At 37.3% G+C, this 13,484-nt stretch overlaps 1 protein-coding gene across 1 annotated transcript in view; it reads right to left on the bottom strand.

The window, feature by feature from the left end:
- Nucleotides 1-13,484, bottom strand: part of LOC121874610 (venom dipeptidyl peptidase 4-like) — a 77,767-nt gene that overhangs the window by 13,880 nt on the left and 50,403 nt on the right. Inside the window, 9 exon segments of the mRNA XM_042378837.1 lie at nt 133-309; nt 533-718; nt 1,880-2,049; nt 3,825-4,042; nt 5,733-5,785; nt 6,008-6,082; nt 8,868-8,962; nt 10,305-10,423; nt 10,751-10,860. Coding sequence (XP_042234771.1) covers nt 133-309; nt 533-718; nt 1,880-2,049; nt 3,825-4,042; nt 5,733-5,785; nt 6,008-6,082; nt 8,868-8,962; nt 10,305-10,423; nt 10,751-10,860 — 1,203 coding nt within the window.

Raw genomic sequence — 13,484 nt, forward strand, 5'->3', positions numbered from 1 at the left:
GTTTAAGACCTGAACATTTTCATATTTCAAAGTTTAATGATATACATTATTTGAGGGGTCCAAGTTTTCTAAAGTAAAAAATAAATTAAACAATAGCAACTTGTATACAAAACAGTATGAAAAGGATCTTACTTTGAAATTTCCCTTTTCTCCCTGATTAGTGGGTAAAATGATGAGGTAGGTGTCACCATTCACTTCATCAAATTTAGGAGTAGTATATAGGTCATTCCATGCATGATCTGGTGACTCATGAACCAAATCATCTTTACAAACACCATCTACCGAGCATAGACTAATGATGTTCACATTCTGGAAAACAGTTATAAGTGAATTAATAACAGGCCCCGACCAAAGGCAATATGAAGCTTTGGTAGTCCTACCTTAGACTGGCAAAAAATATCATTATATTCGAATACTTATGCTCTAATCTAATTCACAGACACCACTCTGTACAGTATTAAGGAGCGGACATTAACAATACTTCTTTTTTTTCAGTCCATCCATAACACAAAATAGTTGTACAGATACTAACCTGATGTCTGTTCATCCACATAACAGATACTTTATCGGGTGTGGCCCAACCAACAGTGGTGAAGTAGTGATCCACTGATGCCAGAGAGGTTGGAGGAGGCAGGCGGGTCACAGTTTCTCCACTACCGCTCACCAGTTTCCCAAGGTCTACCACCCACAAGTCTACCACAGGATTGGCACGGCCAGGCTAAAACAAATGCAAGGTATTTTATTTGCTGTGCATAAGAAAGCGGTTTGGTTAAAACTCCATAAAAACTGTCATAAGTCAAATACTTATGACAAATTCACTTAACTGACAATTATAAAACAAAAGTAAAACAGTGCAGATTCAAAAACTAAGTTACAGATAATTAAAAATAAACCATTAAACTTGAAATTCCAGATAAGAACTTGATAACTTATTCTTGTTCAAATAAGGCCGAGTGATCCAAAATATCTCGCATAACAACCATAAGTGCTTCTTTCACCCACACATAAGGAACCTATAGGAATTCAGTATGCAGTTTCAGTAAAGCCTTCATAGAGCAGTTGTGTACTGTACATGAAATCTTAAGTTTTGCCGCATTGTGAACTTTTAACTATATTTTGTGCTAAAATAATGTACAGTACAGCAATTCTCATACCTTATGTGAAGTTATATACTGTACTGTACTGTATTGAACTAATAAGTGAGGCTCCAGTATATATTTCCGATACAGAATGTTTAGTTTCCTTCTTACAATGAAACAAATGGTATCTACATCACCTGCAAGATAACCAAACAAATACAGTACCTGGTATACAATGTTCTATGGTAAATTATAGTAGTACTATTGTTCTTATGTCTTCAATACAAAGTGTGCAAGCAAACATAAAAAAAATAAATGTGCACAGTAAGTGGCTCATTGCTTATTAAACATAAATTTGTTAAATCTCTATTGCTGCCTAGGACTTAAATTGGCTTTGTGTACAGAACATCCAGTCTTTAAAACATGTCTTTAATTTGTGAACTTTAGTTTTAACAGGCTTCAGTATTAACAATTTCTGGAAACAATGCCTTACTAAAAAAAAAAGCTATGTAAAAGGTCATTGTCAAGTATTTCAGTAATCACTTCAAATTTGACAAAAATTTTCAATTTGCTTGGGTGTTGGCTTAAATAGCTAACCACTCAAGTGTCCATTGTTCAAGGTTGTAGGAGACACACAAGATGTTCAGAAAGATTTTCCTTTATAAGGATGGAAAGAAAGGAAAATGCAAGAAACTAATTGAAAAACAATAATATACTGTACTCTGCCACAGAGATCAAAAATTTTTTAATGTCAATTGGAAACCTGTAACCTCCCTTCCTGCAACAAGAGATTTTCTAACCTTGGGGTACTTGATGGACTGCTGAATGGGATACTGGAAAGACAGGTCTCCAGGACGGCCGTAGAGAGGGAAGTTCATAGTGTCCACTCGTGAATCATTGAAAGTGGCAAAAGCAAGGCGACGGCCATCAGGGTTGAACCATAAAGCAGAATTTGAACTCAGGATTTCCTCTATGATGAGAAATGAAATCAATACAGTAATGTAATAAGTAATATCCTGTACATTTCCTTAAGGCTATCAATCCACTATCTATAATATCCCAGAACCCATCGTCCTTTATCTAGCATGATGGATGATGCACAGCCTCCATGTTATTTCCTATCTTTTCTCAGCTCCATATATTGCACACTTACATATTCAACCCTTACTCAGTTACTCGTCCACTGTCCTTCCTCTTCTTTTTTGGTATCCACTATCCTCTTCAAATGACCACCTTCACATGCCTTTTAATCCTCAATTTTATATCCAGTTTCTTAACATATCCAAGCCACCTAAACAGACTCTCCTTTCCTTGTACAACTACTACTTCTCTTTTCCATATACATACCAGTGATTACCAACCTTTTTCATTCATATATCTATAACCTCTTTTTCCAACACCTCATGTACCATCTAATACCTAAATTTGTCAACATTCACTTTCAGTTTCTCTCTTACAGTCTTCTAAATTCTGTCATGGAAAACTTTTCCTTTGCAGCCTCACGTTAGAATAGACTGGCCACATACAGCACCATTCCCCTTTCCATTACCTTCCATCCTCTTCAGTCTTTGTTACCTTCTAATTCCCTCGTGTTGCCCAAGACTACAATGCTCTCAACACAAAATTCCCTCTATAGCAATATCAGGCAAACATGGGGACATAATACATCTTTTTCTCACTCCAAATTCCACTCTAAAGCATTCACTCTCCATCTACATACTGTACTGGGTATGCATCAATCGACCTTGTATTAATAACTCTTCACTGCTACTATTGGCTTCCTCTCTATATCAAAAACATTCAGTATCTCACAATCCATTTCTCACAAATTATATATTCATCAAACAAGAAATATCTACCTAGAGGCAAGATATCTGTAAAATTTATTTTTAAAATTCACCTAGAGAAGAATTTATTTTACATATACAGTACAGTACAGTACATATTTTAGTACTGTACTGTTTTTGGTGTCTATGCTGTAGACCAATACAAAACCTAATAACACTACAATACCTTGTAGTTTTAAATTATAGAATGTATACAGTCAACCCTCACTTTACGCAGTTAATGTAACCCACAGGGTACCGCGTAAAGTGAATAACATAACATATGGGATTAATTGAAATAGAGACCGGGCCGACCCCCAAACTCCACTTTTTGACGACACACAACTATGTTGTAGTAAAAATATTATCTTAACTTTATGATGGTATGCACACACAATTAATAATTAAGAGAAATATCAATAATATTAGGTTTTTTAACACTTACATAAGTAGAAAAGATGGCTGGGCACACGGGGATGGGCGGTTGGTTCCGAGGTAGAGGGCAGATTATTGGCCCTCACCTGTATCACTTGTATCACTATCCACCACAGAGGCTTGCAGGGCCTCTTTGTCAAATCCCCCAAAGTCCATACAAGTCCATATCCTCACCATAATTATCACTATCACTGACTTGGGCCGGCTGTGGTGGGTGGCGGGTGAAGAACCGGTAATGTTTTGATGACTGGGCGACCTTGTGCGCACCATGTTCGCGCCGCTTACACAACATGGCGGGAGGTTTGGATCCAAAAATGGCGCGGCTCGCCAGCCGCTCTCCGCGTAAAGGGGTACACGCACCGCGGAATGTGAGCATCCTGGGTTCCGGCAGGGCACCGCGTAAACGTGGAAACGCGGAATGTGGGACCGCGTAAAGTGAGGGTTGACTGTATTGCATAATCAAGGAAACGTAAGGCTCAAATACCTTCGTACACCCAGTCAGGAATGCCATTAAAGATGCTACCAATCTGTCCGGTGTCAGTAAGTCTATACATTGTATCCAGGTCAGGACCTGTAGTATAGTACAAGTCATTGTGGGAGACAAAGGCCAAAGCATCATCAGTTGGGGCCCAGGTAGCAAAGAGGAGAGGTGGTTGTTCACTCCTTGTTCTGACTCGTGTTGGTGCAAGTGGAACAGTTTCTCTGGAAGCAAAATATAATTGTGAAATAAACAGTTACAGCACCTGTAAGAACAAAAAAACAAACATTTAATATACGATTACATTTTTTTTTATCTTTTTCTACTTTTTATTGTTCAATTGTGTACTGAAATCTAACACACGTGCTACATCACTCCCTTACTCCAGAATCAAATATGGTTACCATGGGGGTTTAAATTCATTAAACATTCTTGCACTACTAACAGCAGTTCTAAATATACGTGCTCATAATTCTCAAAGACCACAGCACACGAAACACATAACCAACTTTTTCCCCTAATACCAAGAATTTGAAAAAAATATGTACAGTAGGATACAACAACTATTTTCTATTAATTAGGTAGTTTGTTGCAGTTTACAACATCAGCTGTATGGCCAGACGACACAAGTTCTCAAAAGAAAGAGAAACCTGTACAGCATGTTGTGGGCACAATCACCTAGATCATACAAGACAAACTGTACTGCAAAATCCTCCATAACTTATTGTATTGACAATTAACTGATGCAAATTTAGCCTGGAAATTAATGAAAGACCCCTTGAGCAACTAGGGTATACAAAAACAAGGCAAAATCAAAGGGAACTTCCTTACCATATGTGCTTGAATCTATGCAATGTTTTTGTGTGACTGAGCACAGTTACAGATTAAAAACCAAAAAAATCTGATGGCACAAAGATGGCCACAAAATTTGAGGGACCCCTAGGGGAAATTTTTTTAGGCACTTTAAATAAGTGATCCATAAAAAATCCACATGTATAAATCTTGAAAAGTAATAATGATGCCTATTATGGTTCAAATTAATTAATCAAAAGTTGAGAAACTACCTGCAATACAAAGATCTAGGTTAACACCACAGACAAACCCACAGACCTACATACTGTATACAGTAAACACAGGAGGAGTGACAACAATACCCTGAGTGTAATTATGAAATCATATACTGTACAGTATGAGGGAGGGATGGATGGATGTGGCATGAAGGCTGTCTAGCCCTCTGCTGGGGTCTAGCAACAACACCCTGCAAGAGATCTGATATTCGAGGCTTTCAGGAAGTTTTAATTTTAAAACTCTAGTGAATTATTTTGTTAAGAAGTCAAAAGTCCTGTTCTGTAGATGCCTGGATGAGCAAAAACTCCCCAGTGACTGGAAAATGGCTTATGCGAGTCCTATATTCAAGCAGGGCAATCGTCACTCCACAAATAATTATAGGCCAGTCTTCACATACTGGTTGGGGCTCCTGGATCATCAAGTAGCTGTGTGTCAGCCCAAAATGGTCAATGCAAAACTTGGCAAGGACTGTAGCCCATCTCCATGGCATTTAGGTCTATATCCAGGGGTGAATCTCCATTGTAATTTCCCAAAATTTGTTTGGGCCAACAATGGCATCACAACAACACTGCTTGGTATAACATACGGCAGCTCTAATATGAGGACACATACCCCAATATGAGAGTGGTTTAATTATAGGAGCTGGACGGAATGTAGTGGCCCTGGCCACCTTATCCACCTTTTCATTTATAAATGTGAAAAAATAAATAAAAATAAATAAGTAAAAGTGCCCACACAGGGCAAATAGTCCTAATTTAACAATGAAGGAACGTTAGATATTAGTCTAAACTGTTCTACATTTACAAAACGGACTCTTCATTGACACAAACAAGATTTACCACTTACCCAGTCTCCAGGTTGAGAATGGTATGACGAGCCAAGTATGAATAACGGAAAAGCTGAAAAGAAAACAAAAAGAAGAAATTCGTCAGTGACAATACCAGCATATACAGATATTCCACAAATACTTGTTTACCGATTCGTGCAATTAAAATTTAATTGTCATGTATTTGCAATTTCTTTTTTAACTTCATATATACAGTACAGTATATAATTTAAGATGGCATAATTAACTGCAGAGAAACCTTATACAGACTACATGATTAAGTTGTTAAACTGACCTTCTGCACATCATGGATAATGAGAAGGTATTTCCTGCTAGGAGAGAAGACGTACTTGAAGACTCGCCAACCACTCTGGAGAAACAAATGACAGTACATATTACAGTATAGTATTACAACAGTGTAAACAAAATTTTTCCCCCCAAAACTTTTCAAGTAGTAACATATTGCAAATACAATACACATACTGTAAAAAGGATACTGTACCTATACACTACTGGATACAGTGTTCACTGAGAACATGTGATCCATCATTTGTATAATATAAATGATAGTAATATTTTATGATTATGAAAGGAAATGCTCTGTACTTACAACAGTGCATAATAGTGAAGCACTGTACAGTATTCTTTTTTTATTTTTTGTTGACGGTACAAGCCCCGCCCTCTTGCAGCTCATCGCCTCCTACGTAATGTTCAAATACCGAGTTCTGGCTCATTTTAATGCTGAATTTAATGTATGTAAAGACATAACTGCTTGAACACATTAAGTCTCAAGATATGACTGGGAAAAGTTTTAAATAAAGAATATCTACCATATAAGTCACAAACAGATTCATGCTTTCAGAGGGAGGGGGGGGGGTGCTGCTTAGCCTAGTACCATCAGCTAAAAAAAAAATAAATAAAAAAATAAAAAGAAGACGACTATAGCTACAGGGTAGTAAGCTGACGTGTGGCAATGAAGATAAGTAAATAAGTAAATTACATCTCATACTGTATTTAGATTTTATTTTGGGTTTGCCTTTTTTCCCCAATACAGTACATATACTTAAGTAACTAAAAAATTATCGTTCCTGGTTTTGAAAAACCGATGTAAAATTACAGATTCCATTACAATACTATACGTACTAGGATACAGCATCCTCTTAAATTTGAACTATTTCTCACTCTACAAATGAAACTCTTACTGTATTTAGATAACAGAAAAACAAACTTATACTTTATCCTCTTCGCCACCGATCAGCTTGTTAGTTGCCTGAGCGGTAGGTCATGCGACTGTTACGCTCCGTTGGCAAGAACTGGGCATGTACTAGAATATATATGAACCTGCACCAGTGTTGGTCAAGTTTGGTCTTAAACTAGTTCCCACTCAATGCCGTTACAACATTCCATAGCAGATTATGCCAAGAGTTCACAATTCTCGCTCCAATAAAGATTGTCTTTACATTTTTCTGAAATTATGGCTTCAACCTGAGGCTGTGACCTCTACAGGTACTTCCATGTATGAACACTTAACTGAACAATGTCCTTTGAGGTGCTCATACATTTATGTTTAATCCCCCCTTACTCATCTATAGTATAATATAGCCAACTGTAGTCATTCTAATACCTCTGGGTACATTCCTCCATACAAATGTTTGCAGAAGACACCAAGTTATTCATTATTCATGGAAATTAAGAACCAAGCTGACTGTGAAGCACTACAAGATCTTTGTTAGCTTCAAGACTGGTCAAAGTAATGACTCGACCCTCTTAGCCTTGCACGACATTATTGTGGCGTCGAACATAAAAAGTGAAAAAACTTATGCTCGGCCTCACGACACTAACGTGGCGTCCAATGGCCTATACTGTATTTTCAAATAACTCAAAAACTATTCAGTGAAACCGACTGAACTTTGGACGCCATTTGACAGACGTCGTTTTCTTTGTGTGGGCCTTATCACCTTCCCCAAGACGGTCTTGGTCACCGTGTGCGTGGCAGCGCAGTAGGAAGCCAATGTCCCTCTGGCCATTAGAGCGAGAGGAAGGTGTGCCGCTCGGCCCTTTAATAATTCCACGAGTTTTTGTGTTAGATTAATTTTCCTTAGACTGTACCACAATATTCTTCATGCTTTTTTCTTTATTTTGGTATATACTGTAGTACATATCAATGAACACCATAATAAAGTACAAGGAAAATGTGAATGGAAATCGAGATGTTACTAAACAAATGTTAATCAAGAACTCCACCAACAACACAATTGGTTGCATTTATAAAGTTCCTTGCAAGGAATGTAATATGTTTTACTTAGGCCAGACAGGTAAAGATCTTGCAACTAGAATTAAACAACACAAATACAGTGTTAGGACAGGCCAGGAATCCAATGCTCTGTTTGTTCATTTGAGGGATAACAAGCATTGCATTGACTGGGATAATGCCTCCTCAATATTACCATGTAATTCAATTGATAGTAGGAACATCATAGAATCTATCTTATTAAACATACCAAGCATTCAACATGAATTTGAGTAACGGCATGTACAAGCTGGACAATTTTGTAATTAAGAAGATTTGTGATCAGGTGAGAAGGCCGGCCACTTGACCATCTGACCTGACCCCCAACCGTTGTGTGCTATTTAAAGATTAGTAGGGTCATTACCTAATACCTGACCATTGTGGACCTGGTCTCACCCTCCTCTGTATATATACACCTTGATTTGTATTACTCTCTAGTCTGTACTCACCCCTGAAGATGTGAATTACACTAAAGCTTGGGAACTTCGGTTTTCTTTCTTTCCTTGTGGTTATCAGCATATACCTAGATCACGCACCCTACAGTGATATATATATATATATATATATATATATATATATATATATATATATATATATATATATATATATATATATATATATATATATATATATATATATATATATATATATATATATATTTGTGAATGTAGAAGGACTTTATTTTAGATCAGTGCCAGTAGAATTCAAAATATGTTCAGGTACAATACTTTCTAAAGCCACAGCATACCCAGTACAAGTACAGTGCTTGCCAAAGATGCATGACAGAGAAATAACCAACCACCTGATTGGCTAGAGAGCCAAAAATTGGTGAAGAGGATAAAGTAACACTGACTAAGTGACTTACCATGACAGTTTCGCTGACCAATTCATGAGAGGACAGGGTGTCCACAGTAAATATGTTGAGGGCCCCCGATTCAGCCCGGTATAAAAATTCATTATCTGCAGGGAAAAATAAATACAGACTTTATCTACAGACATACATGTAGCTGCTGTATTGTATAAATAAAGTCCCAAATATAATTTTGATCTTTCCCTAAAAATAATTTTCCCAATATTTGTACAGTACACACTGTACAGTACATCTTTACACAATACTCCATTTTGAAATATAAACATTTTAATCCCAATTGGAAAATACTGTACTGCATGTACAGTATTACTGTACTGTACCATCAAATCAATGCATTCAACATTGCAGTTGTCTCAACCTCAGAACAGCATTTGTACCATCCTGCAACTGTGAGGCAGGGTACAGATACTGTACAGTACAGTACAGTATCGTTTTCAGTCTTGTCAGTTTGTCTGTCTGTCACCAAAATAACTCCAGAAGAGGCTTACAGAATTGTACCAATCTTGGTAGGATTGATCACAATGTGACTAAGTCTACATGATAAACTTTTGGTGCATGTACTGTATATTTATATAATTAATGGAGTCTGTGCTCATCAAATTAATTTTCAAGTTGAAGAAAACCTGGAATTAAACAATTTAGAAAAATCTGATTTAACTTCATTTCATAAGTTTGACTACTTGGGCACTAATACAGTACTTAATCTCCAATCTGTATATATACCTGTGATGCCTCATTCCTTTTGGGTATCACACTTGCGGCAGGACACTGGAGAAACTTTACCAAACATTTCAATATAACTGTTATGGACTCACAGGTGCTTTGAAATTTCTGTTGAAGAATTCTACAGATTGTTATGACTTCTTATTTCTAAGAGTTTAGTAACTTCCACACAATGTATGACTACATGGATATGGAACAAGGATGGATATAGTGATAAGGAAAGCTACATATGGAGAGTGACAAGTTGTGTAACTCTAGATGCACTTGTTAATACTGTACTGTAAATGAAAATACTTTATGGTACTGGCTCTTCTGTAACCATGCAACCTCAGTGAACAAGATGGACACAACCGGTGATGTCTATTTTTTAATGGTTGTTCTCTGTCATTATTGCAAATTTTTCTTAAACATATAACAGTAGACAATTATGTTCATGTAGCCCCAACAGTAAGATTTTTTTTTTTAAATTTTGGGACAGTCAAACAAATCCTCCCCCCTCCTGTTTTTACAAGAAAAAGTAGATGTACTGTAATACAGAACAGTATACTAATCAATGAATATTTCTTCGTACCAATGACCATACAGACATGAACACTGCCAGCACACAAAAATGCATTCATCCCAGCACTTTTTTGCACTGTATTTATCTTTGGTAACTTTGATACACATACAAATAAAATGATATCAATAAAGTATCCATGCACTCACCTGAAATCCATGTGCCATTGAAGGAATCAGTGGAAAAGGTTCCATTTAGCACCTCTCCTAAAGCTATACCACCCGGAGTGGCCGTTAAAGCTGAGGTAGCTGGTGCTAAACTGGACGAGCTGTAAGCACAGTAATAAACTTAATATAATTTTAAATTAAGTTGTTGATTTAACTTGTACAATACAGGTACTGTATACAATATTTTTTTTTGCAATTTGAAAGTGACTTCAGTACTGTACTCCATTCTCATTATCCAGGTGTAACTAATGTAACTTTGCTTGGTTAATGGTAAGTTATCAATTAAAATTAGATACAAAAATATCTTGGGTAATTACATTTCCTGCATCCAGAATAAGGCTAATTTAACTACTGTACTGTATTATTACCTTGTTTGTGTTGATCTTCTTGTATCAAACAATTCAAGGAGAACTCTTAAAGGATCTTACCCGCGTGTGAGAATGATGGTGGCGATGCCAGCAGCCACAACAAGCATGATCCCCACAGTGCCCAAAAGTAGATTTCTCCATACTCGAGACCTCGTTGACCCCACCAGTTCCTGTGAAAAATAATGGATATATTATCAGTCCAACTTATGCGATATTTTAAGAAAAGTTATAAATAGTTTTCATCCTCAAGAAACATCAATAGCATTTGAAGAACCTGTGTCTGGACTTGTGAATGAGAAGAAGACCTTGGAGGAGCTTCTGAAACTACGCTAGTTGAAGAGCTTTATCTACCCTCGTTACACCTTATTATACTTCTTTTGACATCCTATTAGTGGCATTATTTTTAACAATATAAATACTATTTTTCTTCATATCAATGTTCCTTTAACTTGTAACACGACACGAGCCACTAAGAAACTCCTTCGTATTGTTCTGGCACACACCCGCAATAAACACCATACTGCACAACATATTTCTCCCACTTACCTTAGGTTATTAAAGCAACAACCCCACACCACTTCCAGCACCACCCTGTTCTTCCTCTTTCTCCACACTCCTCTTCTACCCAAGTCCTTTTTCCTCCTCCACCAACTGCTCACCCTCATCGTCCATCCCATACATTTATAATTCTCATCAAGAGCGTTATATATGGCAAACCAGACATGGCGGACAATATTAATTGCTCTCGCTGTAATAACGTGTACCAGCACTCGTCCACCGCCATATACATTTGGTTACAGCGTAGACAGTGGGGTGGCATTTATCTTTTTTTGCCTTCTCCAGACTTCCTTAAAAATAACGGGAACCAGACGAGGAAACTTAATTACAAACATGACACCGATTTGTAAACGGTAGACTGTGCATACTTGCGACATGACACCAGCATCTTAACGGGATGTAGGCTAGTTACAGAACCAGGGGGAGGGGGAGGCATCTGGGCACATGCGGTTTTAAGGTGAAGGACAACAAACGTGAGCTAGTCAAATAATTAAAAGTCAGTGTAATGTAAATAATGACAAAATACATAACTAAATCTAGTGTAAACATAGCGCCCATTAGCCACAATCCACGTGACAATGACAGCATCTGTGATAAACCATGTAAGTATTTCATTCGATTAAAGTCATTCACGTTAAGAAACTACGCCAGATTTAAGAACTATCTACAAACAATACACCTGGTGGGAAGATGGTAAGTAAAACGAAGAAACATTACGCACTACGAAGAAAGGCTAGGAAGCGGTTGCCTACCTCAAGAAGCAGAAGCCCGCTGAGGTAACGCCAGCCCCTACTTCACGGCTCCTCTACCACTCACCATTGTTCTCAACGCCTCTCCACTCTCATAATCAGCAAAAAAAAAAAAAAAAAATCATACTTCCTACAATATATATCACAGTTTAACCCCGACGTCTTGGTAGAGGAACAGTATTTCGGAATGCCTGCCATAGGACCTTGCGTACGAGTGTGTGTCCGTTAGTACGTGCGGGAAATTTGAACCTAATAACATGAACAAATAACACTGGACTATAACCAAATTTGGTGGATAAATCCCGAAAAAATTCAAAACAGTTCGATACCTTGAATTTTCTTCCATTACAGTTCATTTATAGCCCCTAAGGATTAGTGAGGCGAATGTTTTAACATTTTTGAGCGACACCACGATGAAGGTGAACAAGGTGCCAAGTTTACAATTTATTAATATATCAGTATGATACTTTTGCTAAATAATATCTTCGCTTTTAGTTTATACGTCAAATTAGTCGTTAAAAAGTTCCCATAAGTTTTTTTTTAGAAATAGGTTACATCAAACTCAAATTCTCCCCAGTTGACCGTTTCATTATGTTCAGTCATCAATCGTTTTCATCATCATCAACTTATTACATCATATTACTATAAGTGTGTCACAACTTTTTTTTATTTCGTTTGTTGGTTTCGTGGTCCTGAAACACTTTCGGGGGATGAGTGATAAATTATCATTGATAAATCTGTCACTGTGCCACTTGTTGACATCACAGCTACAGTAAGAGACAGGAACCTACTGGGAGTCAATTTGTCTGGACTCCACCTCCTCTGCATCATTTAAACTTGAAGCTTCAATTTGCCAGTTTTATTACAAAAGAACTTAAAGTACATTTCCAAGTTACGTAAACAACATAGGGCCTGCTTCCACGTCTCAGGTTCACAAACTCACCGCCTTTCACCATCCTCCTCACCACTCACCTGCAAACACAAGAAAAAGAGAATATAGTTAGGTAGTGACGATGACGCAGCACATTATCGTGGCTGTCACCCACAACAAGGACGCCTCTACCGGGTCTGTCTTGTTTATCGTTTCGTCATTATACAGGTGGACGGAGTGTAGTGGTGTTTACAGGATATTGGCCAGAGGTTAGGCTTAGCTGTAGTGCCCGAGTCCTCTCCATTCTCTCAAGCATTTATTATACGTGTCAACACCATACAAATGTATTATAAATAAAGTGTCAACACAGACATCTATGTGTACACGATAAAAAAAAATCTAAATTCTTGTGAAACAACCTAACACCACAGACGATGAATATTGCAAAATGCCATATGTCGCTTGCTAGTGACATTTCCTATTTTATCCATAGGAAGTATTGCTATTATTATGCACATTCAGAAGAAAATAGATCAGATTAATCTTACGAACAATGTGTTGGTGGTTACGTTGCGGCAATAGGTGTACTGATCATTAAGAAATTTACCTGACCAAA

Source organism: Homarus americanus, unplaced genomic scaffold (assembly GCF_018991925.1).
Source record: "Homarus americanus isolate GMGI-L3 unplaced genomic scaffold, GMGI_Hamer_2.0 scaffold34360, whole genome shotgun sequence".
Lineage (NCBI taxonomy): Eukaryota > Metazoa > Arthropoda > Malacostraca > Decapoda > Nephropidae > Homarus > Homarus americanus.